This window comes from Macrobrachium nipponense, chromosome 3 (assembly GCF_015104395.2).
Source record: "Macrobrachium nipponense isolate FS-2020 chromosome 3, ASM1510439v2, whole genome shotgun sequence".
In the NCBI taxonomy this organism is placed as follows: Eukaryota; Metazoa; Arthropoda; class Malacostraca; order Decapoda; family Palaemonidae; genus Macrobrachium; species Macrobrachium nipponense.
Window position 1 is genome coordinate 52,483,046 of NC_087202.1, and position 24,593 is coordinate 52,507,638.

General features: G+C 34.8%; 1 protein-coding gene across 9 annotated transcripts in view; it reads right to left on the reverse strand.

Moving 5' to 3' along the window:
• LOC135221778 (proton-coupled zinc antiporter SLC30A1-like) overlaps positions 1-24,593 on the reverse strand; it is a 335,667-nt gene that overhangs the window by 56,595 nt on the left and 254,479 nt on the right. For 6 of the 9 annotated variants that reach the window (XM_064259616.1, XM_064259617.1, XM_064259619.1 and 3 more), the window contains one exon: positions 18,470-24,519. In XM_064259616.1, coding sequence (XP_064115686.1) covers positions 23,784-24,519 — 736 coding nt within the window. In that variant the 3' untranslated portion in view covers positions 18,470-23,783. Of the gene's footprint in view, positions 1-14,244; positions 14,336-14,991; positions 15,051-18,469; positions 24,520-24,593 lie in introns of those variants that run through there. The other 3 variants (XM_064259624.1, XM_064259623.1, XM_064259622.1) reach the window with 3 other exon arrangements.

The following is a 24,593-nucleotide window of genomic DNA, read 5'->3' on the forward strand; positions in this document are numbered from 1 at the left end:
TCCTATTCAACCCTGTCTTTATTTCACCTTTTTCATGATATCAATTGTCTCTTGACACGGAGAAAGTGCTGATTTCCTAGACAATGCTGGCATATAGTTATTGCTATAGAATACTGTTGCCCCATCCACCCCTATCTTTATGTTGCCTTTCTCTTCAGACCAAGTATCCCTTGCCAGAGTAGCAGTGCTAGTTTCCCAGACACCGCCAGCATACCTGCTAATAACTCTCCTATGGCTTAACTTACCTGACATTCAGCTTGGGCTTAACCTAAAATGTAATAGAATGTAGCTTCAGGGTTCCTCATTCTGATTTCTAGTTAAATTCTTTCAAAGGTTTTACAAATAATGGTGGAACAAAAAAGATAACTCTCAAGTGACATCGTCAGTATCACAACCAGAATAATAAAAATAATAACGAAACGCTGGTTGGAAATTCTAATTGTTATTAACTTTGCTAATGTAAAAAGGAAGACAATGGGAACACTCACCTCTAGCTTCCATAATCAGTTCAGGTTATCGGTGCATTATTTACGGCACAATAACACACCTGACAGAGGTACCATTAACCGGTTATCGGCGGCAAAAGCCCATAAATCACTGAGTTTCGGTTAATGGCGGTTTTCGCGTATCAGCACCCCATCGAGAACGGAACCCTTGTTGATTACAGGGGACTGCCTGTAGTTGGTCTCGGACAGAATAGTGCTTGTTGACACGGTGGTAGAATATAAAGGACTCAGTGGGCACACATCAACCACTTGGAAGGAGAGCAAAAGCGTAAGCGTCGACTCTCCAAGGCGGTTAAAGAAAGACTAACGTGTCAGGGAGTGCGGTGCGTGGCCGCTGACCAGCTCCCACCTCATACGGGCAGGAGTTGCCAGATCTCACAGATTCCTTCCTATGCATTCTTTGATTGTTTTAACTGGTTTCCAGCTGGCACTAAGAATTATCCTATTGTTAAGACCCCAGGTTTTTTAGCTATGAAAAATACAAATTGATTAAATATTTGTCATATATCCTGTCCTATGACTACTACCAATGGTTCTCTATGTCTCACTCATGCAGATGTGGCAACAACATAAGTCAGCCATCTCCATTACACTTTGGTCTGTCCAAGAATTTACTAGTCTCCAGGTTGTGTTCCAGAAATCATGTTTGACTACACATTTTTCACTTTTATGTTTTCCCTCATAACACCAATCAAGTTTAGTACATACAGGCAGTCCTCAGTTATCGGCGGACTCAGTTGATGGCAATCTGGTTTTGTGGCGCCTTAAAGTGCTGATAATAGAGTTATGGCCCCATAGCATACCTAACAGAGGTCATAGCTAGCAGTTTTTTGGTTAATGGTGGTTTTTGCTTATCAGCACCCAGTGAAAACGGAACCCCTGCCAATAACCAGGGACTACCTGTACTTACTTAAGATCCAGTGAAAAGTTTTAGTTCCTTAAAATTTTAAAGGGCATGCTTATATTTGTTTAAACTGGGAGTAGATTACTAGGTTAAATTGTTATTTCTGTGCTGTTTTTCTTATTTAACAAAGTGAGAATTAGCATTAAGGCATTAATATCAGACAATTTTTTTTAAACTTATTATGCAATGACATTTCTAACATAGATTATTTGAAGTTATGGAAAGGGTAAATCAGATTAGCCTAACTTCTTGCTCATGAAACAGACATGATTATAGTCCCAATCAAATGGTTTTGTGATATCAAGAGTTCCCTAATGTTAAAGGAATACATTCATGAGGATCTACTTCCAAGGTGTACCGCTGGTAGTGACATCATAACCACTGAGAAAATTGCCGTGACATTTGTATTTTTCCTAAGGGAATACAAAAGTAATATTTCATAATGATGAGCTTTGCAAAACATTTTAAATCTTAGAGATACTGAGTTTATATATTTCTGGTATGAAAATACCAATAAGTATTGATTTTATATACGTACTACACACTAATGTAGCCGATAGGCTACATAACCCTTACCTGGTACTTGGGAATAGACCAAGTAATCAAAGGTTATGAAATGTGATGAAATATACAGTATGTATATCCCTTTAGTTTTGTCTTGAGTTAAGAGGCATTCGGGAGTAAATCCTTTAAAGCAATATTATTGTAGTACTCATTGTGAATTAATATTTTACTACTATTTTATGGATATGACCCATAGATCCTATTCCCTCACATTATACTATGGACATTTACTTGTGGCCATGTAGGCCTGGGTTAAATTGAAGTGTTAATTTATGGCCTATACAGCATTACAGTAGCTAACACTATGTAGCTTTTATTAAAACTTGTCCCTTTTATCACTAATGGGCTACTGTTACACAGGAACTACACATTACCTGTGTCACAGCAAATTGCTGTCTGCTTTTCGCCTATGGAAATGATTCATAACAACCTCTCATGAGCCGAGCCAGCCCCTGAAGGAATAATGGAGTAGTATTTTTTTATGGCTGAATATGTGTGAAATATGTCACATGCTTTTGGCACCAAGTTTAAATGATGAAAGAGCTAATTATCAAGCCATCTCTATGAGTCATAGGTTTCAATAGGAGTACATAAGAATGAGACTACTGAACATTGTTCCTGCAGAACTATGGCAGTACGTTTCCATCCGAGCAGAATCCACACATGGGGCAAAAGCAGTGGCTTCTAGGAACGCCCACTTCAATTCCTCTTATGGAGACAGTCTCTCTCCTTGGGGGAGAGGTCACTGATATCTGACATGAAGTAGATATAACCTGTGAAATTTCCCTTCTGAATCTGGAAGATCTTGTGATTCTTGCCTTTCCCTCCCATGCAGTAATCATGTATTAAGGGGATCCTGATAGGGTCCACCCAACCCCATCTGAAGTGTCTGAACTTTCTAGAGGGTAATGATTTATCATGGACTTCTATACTGCCAGGCAGTACTGATACAACTGCCTTGGCTCAATAATTACATGCAGGCTTCCCTGCTAGGAAAATTCAGCTTGCTGTACTTTCTATACTGCCAGACAGTGATGATACAACTGCCTTGGCTCATCAGTTCATGCAGGCTGCCCTAGTAAGAAATTCATCTTGCTGTACTTTCTAAACTGCCAAGCAGTGGTGATCCGACTGCCTTGGTTCATCAGTTCATGCAGGCTTCCCTGATGGGAAAATTCAGCTGCAGTTCTTTAAGAATTCCCCGAAGGGTATCATGAATAATATCAAAGATAATCCCAAGAAAGTTTACACTCCTTTGAGGACTCACTTGCTACTGAGCATCAGCATAGAGATGCTATTCATGATTCCTAAGAGGAATTCAGGTCTGTCCTCAATATGGTGTGTTATGCAAAAATTTTTCATCCTTTAAACTGAAGGAATGACAGACTGCACAGTCATCCCAGGCAGAGATAGGTTTCTTTAATATAAAACCTAAGCCCAAAAAGAAGTTGATTCAGTTGTCTAGGTCCCTGTTGAAATCACAATAAATAATAATAGACAGCCTACTTACTCTCAGAACTCTGACTGGTAACAATTGAGACCAGGTCGGACAATAAAACCTCAAATCAGAATGTAGTACAGGCACCAATATCTGTCCCTGAGAATGATACTGATAACCTTTAGTGATACACCTCGATGTGTAGTCTTTCACCAGATGGAAAATACCTCATTAACGAGAGAAAAACTTATGGAGGTTGAGCACATAGACTTTCAGAATAGAGTGGCCACATAGACTTTCAAAATGGACCGGCCTTTCTCAGACGGAATGGCACTTGGCCCTCCTTCGACAGGAATTCAGAAACCATTGAAAGAGGTGATTATTCTGCCTAATATAGTATAGCAACAAAAGCCAGTAGGCGGTTATTCTGCCTAATATAGCACGTACAGCAACAAAAGCCAAATATGTAGAAGTAACCATATTAACAAAAGCCACAGAAGCAACCTTTCTCCAGTTTCATGAAAAATACATATAGTACATCAATTTTACAGAACCAATAACCTCTATGGGAGATTTCAAGCTTCTGTTTCTTCATTTTTTAAACAGTCCAATCATATGAAGGCAGAATTAAACAATTTTGTGACAACTGGAAAATGAGAGTTTATGACAGAAATAAAGCCATTTGTCTCCACCATCCCAGTACATATCTGATATTGCTTCAAAAGAATCAGCATCTGTCCTCCCTTGTGAGAGGAAAAAGCTCCCTTTGGACATGCTACCCAGCAATTTGGGACGCCTACGAGAAAAATCTCAGGACAGCCATGGCTTAATTGTATGCTAGGTTCCAACTATTAGAGCTTCCTGTGTCTTCCAGAACAATGTTCGCTGTAGTAGCCAAAACACCTATGAAGGCCCTATTAGGAGCACTCTAAGACTTTCTGCGCAGTCTGTCATTCCTTCAGTTTAAAGGATGAGAAATTTTTGCATAACACACCATATTGAGGACAGACCTGAATTCCTCTTAGGAATCATGAATAGCAGACAACATTCTGCTCCCCAATGCAACCTCTCTTCTATTGGTTTCTCTTACCCTATCTGTTGGGACCCTTTTTGATGAATATTGTCACAAAACTCATTAAATGAGCCTGACAGCACAATACTGTATGAGTAGAGTATTCTTGAAAAATAGGAATCTGCAAAACAATACTCTTGAGAGTTTCCTCTTCCTTAGCCTAAGAAAGTTTGGTGTGAATCAAAGCCGTACAAGACTCCAGTCTTTACTAAAGGACTCCTCCAACAATAACATCAGCACCCATTTCAAAGCAAACAAGACACTCTTACCATGGGAAAGAAAATTAATTTCTAGACTGTGTATTGCAAGGAAAGAAGAGGTGGAGCCCCATAATATGTACCACCATGGTTGCCATTGTCTTCAACAGCATTACATGCTGGGGAAGTTCTTCCCTTGGAAGACACGGTATAATTCTCAACGGGCTAGGGTGGAGATGGTCTCCTTCTCCCCCTTCCTCCAAAGTAGTTTTTTCCAAAAACCAGATTTCTTTTAAAAAGGAAGCCACAGAGAAAGTTGGCTTTATTTGCTATCACTCTTCAGCAACCCCTAGAAGCATTCCTCCGAACAAAGGGTGATCCTTGACCTGTCAAATTTGAACAAACATATTATTTACATAAATTTTTATATATACACTGTAACTATTTTACAGTAGCTCAGGAATGAAGGATTTTAACTAGTGGCCTACCTAGATGATTGGCTAATCGGGCACCAAAGAAGAGTACCGATGAAACCTAAGAGTGGTAGCCAAAAGACTCTAGTCAAAAGGTTTCTTAATAGGAACAAGTCTCACCCTACATCCAGCAGACTTTTTCTGAGGCTGGGATTTTGTTGGGCTACTCTTTGCAGTCAGCAGCACTCAAACCAAAATAAGGAAAGACCTAGAAGCTCCCTTGCATAGCCCAGCTTTTCCAGACAACAACTGGAATGAGTCTGGGCCTGTTACATTTTGGGTCTGGCTCTCACATGCCAGGAAAAGACTTTGTGATCGACTTTATCTGAAAGTGGGAGGATACTCTGTCTGTGGACCTGAAAGGGGTGTCTGGTTAAAAGGGTGACCTGACTTCACAGTTCATATGTGTGATAATACATTCGGATGCTTCCTTGACAGGTCGAGGAGGCTATTAAGAGGATTGTCAGTTAGGGGGAAGATGGTCACCTGTTCTGGGGAACAGTCATAACATTCCTGGGTGCTGAGCTCCTCTCAAGTCAGTAATTGCTAACATGTTTCCACAATCTGGAAGTGGACCGGTTTGCCACATGTGAGAACCAAATCTGGAAGAGGCCCAGTTTGCCACATGCAAGAACCATCAATGTCCAGTGTGTCTCTGAACTTAGACATTCAGTCAATAGGAAAAGATACATTCCTATAAGACTGGATCCAATGGAAGATGATGTACCTTATTCACTCATTGTCCCAGGTTTTGAAAGCTTTGAAAATTTTACTAGCTTTCAATGGAACTGCTCTGAATCAGCCAGTCACTGGTTCCTTATTTCTTCCACAATAGACAAAAGAATAGATTCCACTTGTGTCTGCTGTTCTATCCAAGAGGACATTTACGCTTCCTTAGTCCTGAGCCAAGACTTTCATGTGGAATTTTAAATCTAGTCTACTGTGAAGATTATTTGCCTAACATTGCTAGCTACTTAGTAAAAAAAACTACAGATTTCATCGATACAACATAGTAGTCCATATGGGAAATGTGGTTAGATTACTTCCACACTGAAAGCCCAGTAGAATTCTATTAAAACTGTTTTACGTTTTATTATCTTTTGAGGTCAAGCGCCTTGCTATTTCAACAATCAGTACATACTAGGCAGCAATGACAGAACCCTTGCCTCATGGTTTCGAATTTATTCTAATAATATAGTAATTGTTAATTCCATTCTTCAGTCTTTTATACTGCAATAATTCAGCCCCTGGAAAGTTTCCCCATTACCTGGTCCCTGAATAAGGTTCTTAAACTCCTGTCATCCCCTCAATTCATGGGCCAAACACAACTACAACCCTTATGATGCAAAAAGCATTCTTCTTGACTGCTTTGGCATCAGGACCTTGGATTAGCATACTGGGCTCTCTCAGACAAGAACATTTCACACAAGAACATTTCACCACTCACTACATCTAGTTGTCATTTGCTGATGTCTCCTAGCCTACCATTTCTGGCCAAGAATGAGGACTTTTTAAAGAGAAAATTCCCTTATCTGATATAAGGATCTTAGTTTTTCATATAAAATATTATGTCCGGTTCAAGCACTTAAGGCTTACCTAGATGTCATGGTGAGTATCCCAGATGGTCCTATTTTTCTTATGCCTTAGCAAAAACATAGGACAAGCATAATTTTAGTAACCATCTTTAAGAAGACTTTTCCTAAGTCACATGACATCCAAAAGGTGACCCAACATAATTAGGTAACTCACCTTCAAACCACAACAATAATATATATATACTACTATATTGGTTCATGTGTATCCTGTTCTTTATTGCCAAACCCTATGGGTATCCAAAATGGAGAAAATAGTTAATAACCAGTGACTAAACCTTGGACCAAAAGTTAATCTTGGTTGTTGGGATTTATTTATTAGGAGCTAAGCCATTGCGGATGGGACTGGGGTGAACATTAATTTTGCACAGACCTGGCGTGTAATGAGGATGCCTAGCAGTCGTCATAGGACAGGAGACAGAGCTCTCTTTTCCTGAGTCCTTTATACTCTATCACTGTACCAAGAAGCACTATTCTGGCCGAGACCAACTATAAGAGAGTTCTTTGTAATTGGTTGGTCTGTCTTATGGAGCCATGGGGGGACCATGAGAGTGTAACGCCTTTGAGGATTCACAGTGGCTACCAAAAATAGGTTTTCCCTGTGTCAAAAACTATTTTATGGTTGAATTATTCTTATATTACTAGTAACAGAGAAAAAAATAAAATTCTACCCAAAACAAAATCCAGAGAAATTTACAAATCTATAAAATAAATTTCTATTCCCTTCCAATGTTCTTCGGAGGACATCTTTCTCGTTTTAATACTTTCTTATATAAGAAAATAAATATTCTTCAATATATTTTTCATAAATGCATGCATAAACAAGAGGTATTCTGATGAAGGTGGTTTCAGCAGTACTCCTAGGAGATTTGTGGGTGGTTTCAATCATAATAACTATAGTAATATGTAGCTAAAGACCATTCAGACAATTCACGCTAACTACATCACTCTTCACAACTTAGCATTTTACAGACTTCAAGAAAAGAACAATTTTGAGGCTGTACCTTTACAGACAAGCAATAATAACTAATATCTGTACTTTTCTTGCTGCCTTTGACACAACCCCTGTAACCCCTGATGAAAGTGACAATAATTTGAAGAAGGCAAGAAAATTATAACCTAGTTCCATATTTTGCCAACTCCATAAGATCTAGGATATATCCTAGTTCCATATTTTGCCAAGCCCATAAGATCTAGGATAGGGTTCTAAAAGGAACCACAATTTTTCAGTTACTGAATCTAGTACAAACTCTCACTCATTCATGCTGATTGGTTCTTGGTTAATATGAGGTTCCATCATACACTAAAGTAGGTTGAAAGTTTCATCAATAGTACATACATAGTTTTCCTTACTAGGCTGGAGGTTAGTCTTCTACTTGACAATTCTCTTTACACATTCTTGAGGCCAAAGGATTCTGTTCTGTACTGTGCATTAATATTTGGAATAAGGTTGCTGCTAATCTTAAGAACACATCCACATATGGTTGTGGGAGTTTATACACCCATGTAGTTAGGCATACAATGAATCAGTGATTTTTTCCACATCCAAATAATCCACTGGAGGGCTGTCCACGTACCTGGCTCTGCTACTGAAGTTTGGTTAAACTTCTTGTGCAGTGAGAGGATTTACACAACATAAGATGTTTTTGGAATTATTGAAGTCTAAGGAAATTGGGACACGACCAGATCTGTTTTTGCTCTTACAAATGTAGATTTTCAGAAGCTTGACCTGGAGATGTGACTAACTGGAGCCAGACACAAGACTGCACTCCATCTGGGCCCTGGCCAGTCTCTGAGCAGAGCACACAGAACCTTTCTCTGACCAGCGGAGAGGAGTTGCAATAGAAACATTACACATCTGCTTGAACAACCATCTTTCTGACACTAGCAAATTCTGTCAGTGAGTTTTAATTCTTTGGCATGGTAAGTCAGAAAACAGAAAGTGGTATCTCTTTCTTTCAAAGTATTCTGAAATGGACAACAAATAGTATGATGCAGAAGAGGCATTAAACATTAACAAGGAGTCTCTACTCCAATGCCACCATCTCCTCAAAGAGTCTTCTGTGACAGCTAGATGGGAAATATAAGAACAACATACAAAAGAAGAGATGAAAAGTTTAGTAGATAGCTGTCATATCTAGTGGTTGAGATCCCTTAGCTTACATTAAGAATAAGAGTGACAACCTGAAGAGCCTTCCTTACGCAGAATAATTGTTAGTCAATTCATTCCAACTGAATCGTTTGTATGAAACAAAGATGATGGTACTATAATGCTCTGATAATTAGGAGGGTCTAAGATGAGATGAGAGAACTCCTCCTAACACATAAAAAAAAACCATTAGTCACTGGCACCTGATTATAATGACTAGCCAAAGGAAAAAGTAAGAGCTGAAAGAAGAAACCCGACTGATGGCATAGGCATACACTGCAAAAGAATCCTCTGTCTTCAACTTCTTTTTTCCGAAGAATTGTATTTCCATCATTTGTCACAGACAAGGTTGAATCTTTAATCTCACTGGCACCCTGTTGACTCCCAAACAAACATAAATACAGGGTAGATATAAGCAGTTCAAATATCTGGCCAGAAATTCAGGGAGGTCTTCTGAACCATGGTAAAGGAAAATTGGTAGGGGGCCTACATCAGCATACGACTTTAACAGTACTTGCTAAATAAAAGGCTAATACATAAAAAAACACAATGAACACCATGTCACTGTACAACAAGCAATAAAAAAACTTAATCACCAGTACAGTACATATAAACAAAACTGTATGCTATACAAACAGAGGGTATGTGGGGTATGCTTTGTTACTGGAGCCAGTTATGAAGCAAGAAGCAAGAACAAACTTATCCATACAAAAGGGATAAGAAGCCAAAGACAGAGTGCCAAAACATACTATGATTGATATAGTATATTGCAGTAGAAGAAAAGAGTAGCAAAATTGGAGGGAAAAAAATATCCATGGAAATGAAATTCTGATTCAATATTTGCAAAATGCAAACAAAATGAACTGTCTTAGTGATCAAGTATTATTAACCCTGGTTTGCTATAAGGCACTGAATAAGTAACACTTAGCATTTCTCCTCTTCATCATCTCCATCATTAGAGCACTTTTAGATCAGGCAGTAGTCCCTTTATGAGATTAGACATAAAATGAGTTTTATCTAATCTTTTGTCACATGTACTTTCTGTCTGAATTTCCATCTGATTCCAGTTTTATCTGCTACCCTTCTTCACGATTTTCTTGGCCTTCATACAGGTTTTTGCTATTTCTTATCTACTTCCTTTTGGATCAATAGTGCCTCTCCTCTTTTCATCACTTAGTTAACCAATACAATCTTTGAGGTCGAATTTTATGTCTTCTTAACATATTTCTGGCAATTTTATCATTTCTAATATGATTTCCAAGTACTACAATCCTTCCAACACACTTAGCGTTTTCTTGTCAATTCAAACTTTAGATTTTCCTTGCTAGTCATCCTGCTTCTGCTATGTAGAGTAGTGCACTATTATTCCACTGTTTTTAAAGATGAGCTACCCTTATTTCGCTGTAGCTTAGCAACCTCTTTCCAGTTCATACAAGCTGTTGCTCTTCTTTTGTTACTGACCTCTTATTACAAGCTTCAAAATCCATTTTGTTCCCAAGACAGAAATATTCCTCCTCTTTCGATGTCTCTCTTATAATCAAAAATGGTTCTCCACCTCCTTCTTTTCATTATTTTCTCTTATTATACACCTGAGGCACTATAAATTGCATAGTCCATCTATATTTTGTAATCCTGAGTATTTCTTGTGACACCATCTGTTATATTAAATACACGCAACCGAATTCATACTAGAACCTCTCTGGTAGCATCCACATTTACTTTCCCAAATGTATTTTTCTCATCTGCTAACTTGCTGGTCATCATAAGCTCAGTTTTGTTTACAATGACTTTTAGTTCCCATTTCCGTTTTGATGTGATCTTTTATCTCTTAGACACTGCTGCCCAACACACTTACTCTGGTAGCACAGGGATTTCTTCCTACAGCTTCTCCCAGGGCCACTTTCTGCATTTCATTATAAGTACTGCTACAAACAATAAAGCAGACGCCAATGTTTATCTCCAAATCTTATGATATATACCTGCCACTGTCTTCATTTTAGATTTTGTCATGATGTAGTAACATCATGAGCTTACTGAGTTGTTGCCTCCTTCTGTATTCTAAATGCCTTTACAACTATTTGGCTAAGTACTGTCAAATTCCTTCTCAAGAGTCCCAGATGTATGGAATAGCCTCTTCCTTTTTACACAGTACTTCTGTACTTGCCTTGCTATAAAGACTGCTACTGCTGTTGAATTTGCTAATTAAATGCCAAACTGACACATACTGATTCCAAACATTTTTCTCGGCCTTTCCTCTAATATGTACTTTCATTTTATGCTTAGGCAACCTTATTCCTTTATTTACAGGGAATCACATCTGTTTCTCCTTTGTATACTGTAGTTGTAATATATTCTTTCTCACTCTGCATGTTCCACCTCTACTTACCATATTTTTTCAAAATATTTTACAATATTTTGTTCCGCTCATAATTGACCCATTTGCTTGTCATGGAGTTTCACCAGTTGTTATCTCACATTTTCTTTAGGTCCCTCTGTCATATTTATATTGCACATCCAGCTTTTTCTGAATACTGCCTCCATTGTTCCACAACCCTTTTTATTAGATTTTTTTTTTCATTTTCTCTTTTTGTGGTATACTTTTCATGTTTACATGTCTATCTTTGCTCAACCGCTTGCTAAAACATTTGGTGTTGCAATGATGACCATTCCTCATATAATTTTTCATCTATTTTTACTTCCTTTGCTGTCTAACTCACTTCAGTTGGTAGAGCACTTACATTTCCTTGTGTCAATTTAATATCTTTGCTTCCCTAGCTGTCTTCTCCAGTTGGTAGAGTATTTACATTTCCTTGTGTCAATTTAATATCTCTGGAGTCAATTCTGGCAGAATTAAAGTTTGCAAAAGTCATATGGACTAAATTTTTGTAGATGGACATCATATTACCTAGCCTAGGTGATTTCATCAACAATCATTTCAAAGAAAGCAACATATAATATGTATCATTTCAGAGAAAGCAACATATAATATGTATCATTTCAAAGAAAGCAACACATAATATGTATAAGTTTGAAATATGATGTGTGAGTATATTTGCAATGAGAAAAAAGAGAATGATTATGAAGTAAATGTTCCAATAAATGATATGGCTCACATAATAACTTGTAGCCTTTGTGGTTACAGAAATGTATTGTGACAGAAGTCTGAAAACATAGGTATGTCTAACAATTCTTCATGTCTTATACAATACTGAAATTGCAAGGATATTAATTTTGAGGTTTTTAATCTAAACAACTGAAACTTTAGTGTGATTTCTAATATTACTTCAACCCATTTTCTTTCTAGGCTGTCTTGCTTGAATTTTACCACCAATCATTGCTATTCAATATGCAACTAAACTGAAATGATGTAATATTAACTGCTAAGCTATCGCACTAAGAAAAATGACAAACTACAAAACTGACAATCAGTGGTTCACAACAGAGTCTTTTCCAATGTAAAATTGGAAGTTTCTTTTCCAGTCCTATTTTCCTAATGGTCTTAAATGATCACACAAAATATTTTCTTCTAAGTCTCAGAATTACACTAGTAATATTGAATGGGGAAGAGCAGTCAGTTATGGAAGATTATACTTTCTAATGTTTGCATATTTTTAAATCACAGACACTTAGACTATAAATAAAAACTAAAGAATCTATGTGGAAAAAATGTCACAGATGTGAATATATATATTACAGTTATAAAATCATAAACAATATCACAAAAACGCAAACTTGAGACTAGTACTTGGTTTCCTGAATACACAAAGACCTGTCAAAAAAGTTTCAACCTCTCAGTGTAAAATATGAAATGGATTTCATATTACACTTCCATCTATATATTTACGCTACAAAATCGATAACAAACCCCATACTTCACACAAATGGGTAATATTTCACACAAAGTACCTAACAACTTATCAAAAATGTCACCTATAATTTCCATTGAAGTACTGAAACTTTGCAGTTTTAAGAGTATGCTAAAATACTCCAAAATTTTCTGTTCTCACAGACTTATGAACACGGACATAATTATAAATTCAAGCACTATACTGTGATGTGTATAACACAGTTTTACTTAAGCAGTAGGATTCTACTCTTAATTACTATCAAAAACAGCTTTCAAAATTATGACAAAAAAAACTTATCTGGCATTTACCTAAAATATGTAGCTGAGGTTACTATAGTTCCCTGAATAATTCTCTGACTGCAAATGAAATTTTTTCATCATGAAATACTTGAATTATTCTTCTCTGAAATTTACTGAGCATATTACAAGGGTTTCCTTTGTGTTGCAACACCAAAACTGAATACTGTACCAGATAAAGAGATGCCTAACAAACAATATTCTTGGTAAGCATAACGTAACATAAAGCACAGTAATGTAGAATTACGTACATGCCTTCAGCTCTCTGACTAAAATTCAATTACGTATACTGCTATTATTTTCAACTTTAACGTAGGTATTTTTCTCATTAAATCACGAGATTTACATACGAATAGATTACAAGGTTTTATTTTAGAGGATTACTTAAAATCAAAAAGTCTGAAAGCTAGTTGCTTTCAAATAATACTTAAAAAATGAGAGATTCACCAGCAACTACTTATGCCCAAAATCAATCTTACATCCCATTTGTTAAAAGTAAGTAAAAAGGAAGTAATTTTTTCATAACACTGGTAAACTATTACTGTAATATACTATAATTATAGTCTCCTGATAATCTCTCAAAAAACAGAAGAGAGTAAGTCTAAACTATATGGCCATTGGCAATTCTATCAAACCATATCAACTCAAACGCAATCTCCTTTCTTGATATCAATTTAATTTGATCTCAATAAGAATGACATACTCATACTAAACCTGAAAAAGTATAAAGTTAGGACTTCTGATACCAAGTTGTTTCCCAAAATCAAATCAAGAAAAGTATGTCAATTGGAGTTGATTGAAACTTGCTATGAAAATCTGAATCTACGTAACGTAACCAAGAGTTTCTATGAATTTATACCACTTAATAAAGCAATATTCTTAAAAAACTTACCTTTCAAAAATAAACAACAGCAACAACAAGAACCACAATTGAAATGATATTATAATGATGATGGTGATAAAATGGTATGCAAATCAAGATAATTCTACAATAAATAAGTAAAGTTTAATCACTCCGAAATGCAAAACTAGACTTAAAATTAATCTGCATTCAATGAGAAGCCAGTGAAGCCAATGGTTCAAAGTGAATAAGTATGCAGAGTAATGCACAAGGGTATTTTTCAACCTCATGTGCTTTCGTAATCTTGTTTTGATAATGCACTGAGCTGAAATTAAGCCACACACCTCTCATGAAAAGTACTTACAAGAATCCATAATTAGACCTGACCATTCCATATCTCTATCAGAATATCTTGATATATCTGGTGATAAGACAGATATTCTCCTCAACCTCCCCTAAAAAAAGAAAATGGGATCGACTTGAAGACCTGAAATTTCAAGGAGTTAGGCATACACGAGTAAATGCCTAACACAACTTGTAGGACGCAACATGCTGCCTTGCTGGCTTTTTCTTGTATGGTTGTAAGTATCTTTACACATACATGTACTCTACTTGCCCAAACATATAAGAACCAGGACTGGTGTATCACTATCAACTGAAGTTTGGTAAAACTTCAAGCCAATGGATACACAACATTTTAAACATTTCTCAAGAGCAAAAACAGCTTCTTGTTTGTATCCCACTCTCAGCACTTTTATCTCACATTCAATCTTACAGTAGCTGTGCTCTTTTATGTTATAATTTAAGTCTAATGCCAGTACAGCCATAAAAGACACCACATTCACTGCCTAAATAAAAGAAATATGATGTTAAAAATATAAGCATCAATAAAAAGCACACTTAGCACAGTGTATAAAATGATAACACAAGCAGCAGTAAAATACAATAGTACATGCATTTAGTACAAAGCAAACATCAAATTAAAAAAATAAAAAGATAATACTGTATACATACTGTATAAGGAAAACAAAGTGAAACAATAGAAAAGGTTAAAATGAATAAAAAGGAAACAAGTAAAACATGATAACACTTTTCCAAACTCGTTGCTTACTTCAAATGACAGGATGCCCACAGCTAGACGTCAGCCAAGATGTTTGTGCCTGCCGTCTGCTATGTAGTAGCAAATGTAAAAAAAAAACACTTCCTTATCTCAATAAATAAAAAAAATATATCAACAATATGTTGAAAACCATAACCCCAAAAGAATCCAAAATAATAAAAGAAGAGAATTTATAACGGATTACTGCTAGGAGTTTTACATGTCAAAACAGTACAGTATTTACATACATTATATCTAAAGCCAAACCTTAAAGTAAATTATACGATTATTAGTAGGCATGCTGTTAATTGCAGCATTATTTCATGCTGTGTTATAAAATAAAAATAAAATCTATATGAGTTACCTGTTTATATAATTTCTACAAGGGATAACAGTACTGTATGCAACACCACATAATATGCTAGTAGTACTACTATAAACATTACAACAAAAAAGACAAAGCCCCTTAATTGTTATAAAGAATTTTACAATTATTACCAATATCTCTAGTATAATTTTTCTGATTTCCCCAAAAGCTATGAGTGCTATATTATGAAAAAGTTTCTCTAAATCCATTCCTCATACTATATAAATATACAAGTCCTTGGGATAATCCAAAATTCCGCAAACTAAGCCTTACAGATTCATAGTAAGTAACAGGTTATTTCACCCTGAAAGAGATTCATCAAACCTAACCAAAGTACAAAAAATCAAAACGTTGCCACAGACAAGCTCAGCACAACAAAAATGAGATCAAGCATTTGAGTTTACTTGAAAAAACCAGACCACCTACAAGAAAAACTTTCCAAAATTCATGTCGTACTCAGTTCTTTATGAATATATTGGCTTTCCAACATTCCCTATGACTGAAGGCCTCTCAGCTCACTTGGACTCTTATACAGTGATCTGAAGAGTTGCCAATTGCGATTTATGGAACTAGGAACATTTTCCCCACAAAATTAATTTGACCTGTGTGGCGCCAAATATTGATTGTATATGAATGATACCCGGACATTGCCCCGAAGCTATATGTGATCATATATATATATGATACCTGGACTGTGGGGGTTAAGATAATGTTATAGCAGAAAGTAGAAGCACTGATAAACCTAATAAAAAAAGATTTACCCGTGAAACAATTATTCTTATAAAGCATATGATGCTCATTCAATAACTTCAAAGCTAAAGCTACCATTTTTTTTTACCTAACTAAAGATATTAACCCATGTTTCTTGTTAATAGCTATTGATTATGATCCATGTTATGGGTTGCAACTTACAGAGAGCCTTGCCTGGCACACTAGATGGTACCAAAGTTTGTCCAGTAACCCTTTGTCTCCAGGTGCATTGCTTTCTTCCTTTTACCTTTGATCTCTTTCTAATTGTTGTCCAACTTCTATAACTAAACATTGATCCAACAGTTATTTCTCATACAGAAAAATTTCCTGTGAATCTCACAAACAACCAGTAAGAGGGTGTTTATTCTGACATCATAATCTTCAAGGCATAATGTATCAAATAGCATGAAAGCTATAGTAAATAAATAAACACAGAACAGTTACCAAATACTATGCCGCCAAAGTGCAACAAAAGAAGTTTTTCTACATATATTGCACAAAACTTGCTGTCTGAAAATATATTTACTGTAATACCAAGAAAAAAGATATGTATGTACAGTTAATCATGTTTCCCACTCAACTCTTACATTCATTTAGTAAGAGTCTCCTTTCTAGAAACATATAACTGTCTTTGTTGTAGTTTTCTCTTTACATAATGGGTTACGATGTTATGGGATGTTTCATGAATTTAACGATGACTCATGAAATTCCTCTATTTTGATTGTCATCTGCAAGACTGCACTCCATCATTGGATATTATTACATTCAAGTGGCTAATACAAATTTTTTAAAATCTTATTAAGGTTCTATTAAGTATTAGAGAAGTATTCCTTACACTTTTCAGAGAAGATACCAGTGATTTTGAGTAAATTATCTTTCCACTACATTCTTCTCTAAAAAATAATCTTACATTCTTTTAAGAATGTTTTTCATGTGAATCTCCAAATTTCCATTACACATAAATGTATTAATTTATTATAATCAATTTCTATATTGAAAAAGGTCATCCTAGTGCAAAAATACTTGTCACAGCTTACCAACGATACTTATTTAATACTGAAATACAGTTTCAACCTATAAAACAAAAAAGTTTTCTCCTATTCCCAAGGTACAAAGAATAATAATACCATATCTGAGAACTAAAATTCCCAAAATCAATGACCAACAAGACATACCAGCACCAGACCAGAGAAAAACACATGGCATTGAAAACGATCTGATATTGTCACTAAAGCACCATTTAACATCGGTAAAATGGAATACTATATATACCAGCTTAAATAAGTTTAATTTACCTTTTGCATAACAAAATAATCATAACAAACTTTCTCTGGCAGGCACCCTTTCGATTCACTTAGAAAGGTTCAACCTCAGACCAAATAAGTTGCTGGGTATAATACCAAGTATTGCTAGCATTCTTTAATACAGAATCATAATTACTGCATCTAATTAGAAAGTGTCTCACAGCAGTGAAAAATTAATATATGCAGAAGCAATATATATGTAATTATCCTTGCTTCTAAACAATCTTTGCTATGTTATTGATAACAGTCACAGACTGTCCTGTTCTTCATCTGCTGTTGATTACATTAGCCATGACATCCTGATCTAATTTTTGCACTTTCTGCTTTCCTTTTCTTTCACTTTTCCAGAAGTTTGTCATAAAAAATTTTGATACATAAAGCTGAATGGCATTTCATATTAAATTTTGTATGCACTAAATATGAAAAGTACTATTTTTGTGGGATATTACCACATGTCTAGAGCATATAACTGTTGTTATGTCACAACCAGTTTTGGAGGGAAAAAATTACTGTACCCCAGTTTCAAATACGTACAAGCAAATTTGTATGTATATCTTATGTGAGGCTCAGCTTTTATCAGAAAATTTTATTTCAGCAAGAGAACTTATAGTGTCTTCACTCAATCCAAAACCTTAAAAAGCTAGAAAAAATCACTACCTATCTAATAATTTTTGCAAGTCTGCATCCTACATTAGTGTGGTTTTTCCACATACATCTGACTTTGAAAGTCTTATAGCCTACAACTAATGCTACTGATTTTCATACAACTAAATGTATTGTCACTGTGAAGTAAAATGACAGCCTTTTCCTCTAAGATTAAGAGATTTTATGAGATAAGTTTGCATTTCCTTCTGAAAATATTGTTTAAAAATCCAGCTGGAGATCAATCTAACATTTACACTAGAAAACTTTTATGAGAAATATAGTTGCCTTATGGAAACTGGTGTGCTCACTTTTCCTTTACATTCATCATAGATAATAATGTAGAACAATGACAATAGAAGATATAAAGTATGGACTTTCCCCATACTTTAATAATGTTTTAACTACATTAATATGGTTTCATGAGTTTCTTTTTTTGCCAGCGAGAAAAAAAATCAATAATATACCTTAATAATGAACAGTAGAACTCCAACCCTTGAATGTGTCAAAACTTGACATAATTAGATTTCAACACGAAATTCCGAGTAAATTTTGCATCAGAGCTCAACTAAAACCCAGAATCCGACCTGATGAACCAACTTCATTTTGTAAACAAAAGTGTTTCAGTCAGTCACTGCTAGTTGGCTCACTCTGCTGTTATTGTTTTGAGCGTGTACACATTTGCACAGGAATATTTCCTAGTTTTTGTGGCTTTCTGTATTGTATTTTGATTCAATCATAGGTCCCAAGACAGCCATTGCAGACAATCATTAGAGGAAAATGGGAAAAACCATAGCTGAACTTAAGATGGAGATTATTAAAACGTATGAAGAAGGCATTTGTGTGATTGATTTAGCATCTTTTTAATATTTTATTAATTTACTGTAGCAATTAGGCTTGTTTTTCAATATTATATTATTAGCAACAAGTTTTGTGCCTACCTAGTACAGTTTATACTATACCTAGCCTTAGCCTATGGCGCTTGGTCAACCATCAGTAATATGGTCGCATAAACGTTGATCAGTTTTTTTTATAGAGCATACATTTAAACATAAAAAAAAGATGTCTAATATGAAATGGTATTTAACTCTGAACTTATTTAATTGTAATTTAAGCGTAATGTTTTGTATAAAATGGCAAATTCAGGTTAATAACTGGTGGTCAAGAACAGATTAACCGATTTTCAGTTATTTCTTATGGAAAGTATTTATTCAGATTTCGATAGAATTGCATCTCAACACTACTTCTGGAACGGATTACTGTTGAGGTCCAGGGTTCTACTGTACAGTAAATTACATTGATATCATAAATTTCTTTTGCAATAAAATTCCCCCCATTTACTTTTATGTAGATGACATTACATATGCATCTGCGATGATAAGGCTTATAAAAAAACAAAAGAATGTAGTTGTGCATTAGAGCAGTTGTTGTCCAAACACTCTACTTGTGGTTCTTCCAAGCAATGTATAACATTTTTGGTTTATAATTTGTAATGTAAAATATTATTGAGGGAGAATAGTTGGAACTTTGAGGCTGAGATTACAAAGAAGTTGCCTTCTTAGTGACTTCAGAATTCCTTGCCATGATGATATCAAGCTGAATTCAATGAAGGTCTTAAAAGTGCTGACTAGTGATCTGACCTAAATAAAATATTATATATCATCTATATCATTACTTCCCTTGTTTCAATTCACTATACGTATTTCTCTTTTTAATGCCAATATATGAAAATACTGTACTGCAATTTGTAATGTTCTAGAGAATAGTCCTTAAGACTATCAATGCATTAGTAAATAATGAATTCCTATATTATGCAATCCATAAATTACACACTTAAAACCTGAATGTCACCTAAATACACAACTGCCTCTGGGGTGTTTGCTGTGTGTTTAATAGACTATTCTTTGCCAACATGGTATTGTAACTATGGCTGTAAACATCAAACCAGGAAATGCAAAAGAATGATAGAAAAACATCTATGCCTCTCCTAAACATTTGGACATTTCTCAGCAAACTATAAAGCTGCTGAACTTCCAGGAAGGAATTCAAATAAAATAATACAGATGAACACATAAGAAAGACTGGCATTGGTAATTACCATATAACCTTCCATAAATTAACCTAGTGTTCCATCTACCTAAATTTGGGGCAGAGTGAGGACCCCTCCAAACTCTTACACTTATTGCTTTTTCAAGTTTTTACAGCCATTCCTGTGTCCTGGGAAGTTTGAATAATTGCACTTCTTTTGATATAACTAACCAAGAGTCATTTGATATAGTATCATTTATTATAATTTTCATATATAGAATTTTAATTTTACAAAAATTGCAGGTTCTTGACCAGCCTTAAAATTCACAGAGTATTTTTACTTATTTCAAAATAATAAGAACACAGTCTTTTTGCATCCACTGGAATTTGACTTATTTTGGAATAATAAGACCAAGGTCTTTTTGGATCCACTGGAAGTTAACTTGAAATATAGGAAGAGATCTGAAGGAAATATTAACAATTATAAACTGACAATTTCAAAATGTCTCTAAAGTTCCCAAAATGTTTTCACATATTCTAGAATTCGAAAATAAGAAAAACGTCACTAAGTGCGAGAAGAAAACAAAAAGAAAATGCCCTTCCACTATCTGCATAGGAATCTGAAGACAGTGAAGAGATATTGCAAGATTTTGGAAAGATCGAGAACACTTACAAATCCTTACACCAACCAATAAACATCCAAGTTGCTATAAACTTGCCCTTTCCTACTTTATAAGAAAAAGTTGCCTCATTCGTAACCTTCAACAAGTGGTGCCATCTGATTTAGTACTGGCAAGAACATTATACTATTGTAAATAAATTGTGACCATGAACCATCTAGCAATATAGCTTCACACCAGAAGTATGACATCAGCAACATTATGTACTCGGAATCATATACCAAATTACCTTATGGATGAATTTACCAGACTATGATCAACTTTGCACTATTTTCTCTAAGTTGTCCATTTTAAACTATTTCCTTTCTAAAAATTACTTGCCCAGTATATTCACAAAAAAGTAGCATAGGAAATGTTACTGCCAACAAACAATTGTTAATTACAAACTGAACCAATTTCAAATAGGAATTATCAGTGACTAATACTGTACATGCAAAATGGCTTTAACTAGAAAACTTTGTGTACAGAGATGCCATGATACACCACCATTAGCTTAAAATCCATAAGTGAAACTCTTTTCATATAAAAATAAAGCAATAGAGAAGCATTCTATGTGTGATCTACTCAACACCCTGCACAAAAAGTTTAAAAATTCCAGATTAAATTGAACAAATTAAGGAAATTATTTTTAAAAAAGGGGGAGAAAAAATGGAACAATACCCAGCTGCCTTATCTTATCACTAAATGCTACACAAAATGAGCACAAAATCAAAACTTTATAAAATAAAAAGCCACTCTACTTTATATAATACTGTACAAATTAAAAATGAAGTAGCTAATATATACAAACTACATACAGTATAAAATAAATATTTATGAAACTGATAAAATATTTTCATTACTGGGATAAAAACTGAATTACCATAACAAATTACAACATGAAAAGGACAATACATGCTAATGAAATAAAAATAAACAAACTAACAGTAACTACAACACTGTACAACTACAAAACACTCCACATGAAAATACCAGCAGAGTATTTGGTAGTAATACAATATTCAACTGAAAAAGATAACGAAAACAATAAAAAAAATAATAACAAAATAAAGAAACTGGGAAATAGGGAGTTAAACACACAGAAACATCCATTCCTATTCCACAGATGTACCTGTATTTCCACTTTTCAGCCAGTAACAGAATATAGACCTAATTGCAATAAACACAGTACATTATACATATACTGTATTGAGATAATGAGACTCTAAACAAAGCAACTTAATAATAAAGATATTAAAGTTCAAAAAGTATTGAATTAGCAGAATAGTGGCAGTTATGACTAGCGGTAAACACGCACTTTCAAGATCTCAAAATACTCGTTATAAAAATACTGTATGGTGCATCTATTTCATGAGAAGATTCTAACCACAGATCATTCTATGTTTCTATAAAAATTTCAAGAAAACAAAAATGTGGGAGCTTTGTACTCATTGGAAGAATGAGGATACCATAATCTATATCATTTATGCAAACTGATATCAAATGATAAACTATACATGAGAAGAGCTCACATAAACTAATCAACTGACTGACTGAGATTAGTTCACTGCCTGACCAAATACTGGACCAAAACTGATGAAAATAAATCTTGATTCTATTACAACTTTTTATTTATGTATAACAAAAAACTTGAGTTTAAAAGTAGAAGACAGAATAAAAAGGAAAACCACCATTAACCCGCAGAAAGTTCACTAGAGACGGTATTATTAAAAAGAAATATTAAAGGGGCAGAGAAATGGAAAGCATTACTCCAAAGACATTAAAAAAGGGGAGATTTAATGAAGAACAACAATGAAAGGCATTTTAGCATCAGGGGAAAAAGCAAGTAAAACAAGGGAAACATCAAAGTCAGCAACATCAAAAGGGTTTTTGATGAACTTCACAGATATATCTTGAACAAAGTACTTTACTGAAGAAAATAGCTTAAAAGTCAAAGAAGTATCAGAATAAAAATTGTGAAGTTCAAAACTACAATGAGAGGAGAAGGTTACAAACAGCAAGCAACAGTACTGAAAATGATGAAAAATAAAATCATAGTACCTGACAGCATCTAGTGCGTTCTAAACTGCTTGGAATGCGTATAATCAACAGCAGAATGTTTACTTCATCAAACGAAGGATGGGGAAATAAAAAATGAAAGCCAAAGTACTCAAAATCATTAATACTAAATACCTATGGGACAGATTTACATTATTCTATATGAGAATCATAAACTAAAATCACATATCCAACCTAGAATATACTAAGAAGTAATCTCTCCTTAACTTAGCAATATATCACATACTATAATGCCTACGCAGAATATTTATGAATTCCCTAAAAAATACAGGTTGAAATCTCAACACTAAATATTGAAACTGGATTTTAAAAAGATAACAAAAACATTGTTGGAAATTTTTTAAGTAGCTGGTCGTTTTCTTCCAGTCACAGACTGCATTACCACATGGAAACAAATGTCAAATGGCTAATTTGGTCTCTTCGGGGAAATCATTTTGTGAGGACTCAGCAATGAAACTAAAAATTCTAAAGGAATAAATGAAGACTTATCTTCAGAGCTGAACAACTAATAAAGGGTTTAAAATTTCATCAAACACATGAAAGAAAATTAGTTTTTAACAATATACAGTATCAACAACATGATCAATAAAACAATAAAAACGGTTGAGGAGAAGCACTCCTGAGTAAAACTTACTTGTTTTTGTGAATTACGTAGAAAATTATCTAAATAGAAAATTATCTAAACTTGTTAGAAATCAGTCATCCACACCATATTACCTTTCTGCAATACACAAACTGTATATGGAATAAACTATTCAACTATCAACCACATCAAGATTAAAACTTACAAAAACACCTAAACATGATAATCTATATACAATAACTTGACATTTGTTGAACTTTGAGGTTACAGCAAAAATTATTCCTGACTGTAAATGTATAAATGTATAAACTGTTTAAAGATTAGATAACTATTATTTCCTTTAAGAATTATACAAATCCATTTCAAGGAAAATTCTTATAACCTACACTGAATTAATAACGCGCGCTGGATGACGACTGATCCGTTTCCACGTTTTCTAAGTTTATGGCTACCATGTTATCATAACCTTTTTGTGATGTATCACCTGTATTTGATTCTACATTTCCTTTTTGTTCACTACTACATGAATGAGATGACTCTAATCTGTGATCAAGATCCTCTTGATTATTACTAGAGCAAGTAATAGAAGGAACCTCTAAATGATGACTATTAATATTATTCTTGAGCAAATGATTTTGTCCAAGGCATCTGTTACTGGCAGAAATTTGGGATATACAAATATGATCATCTGCAGTTAGAGCAGAGGAGAAACGAGTGGAAGCATTTTCTTTATCCTTAGAAGCATTAGGGGGGATCCAATGAGGGTAGCAACATGCAGGAGAAGCAGATTTCTTGGACACGTCATGAAGGCTGGCTGACGGGACAGCTAACTGCAAACTCTTCCCATGAGATAGAACTTGGTCGCTGTTGGCAGTCCCCCTAAGCGATGGGTTAGAAGCACTTTTTACCTGTTTGGAGACCCCACAGCATGTCTGGGCCGCACATCCATCCTTATCATTGGATGGGCAATCTAGAATGCAATCCTCTGCTGATTCAATGGAAGCTGAAAGATTGTCGTCCTCAAACTCAACAAATTCTGGCTGAATAGTTGTTGAGTGTATTCCTTCTTCATGAAACATTTTCTTGATCTTCTCTGCTAGAACCATATAGTCCTTGAGGTTGCGACACCTGGAAATCACAAAAAACATGGAGTTGGTCAACAAACTAAGTTTTTCAAGACAATTAGATATGGTATAGCAATG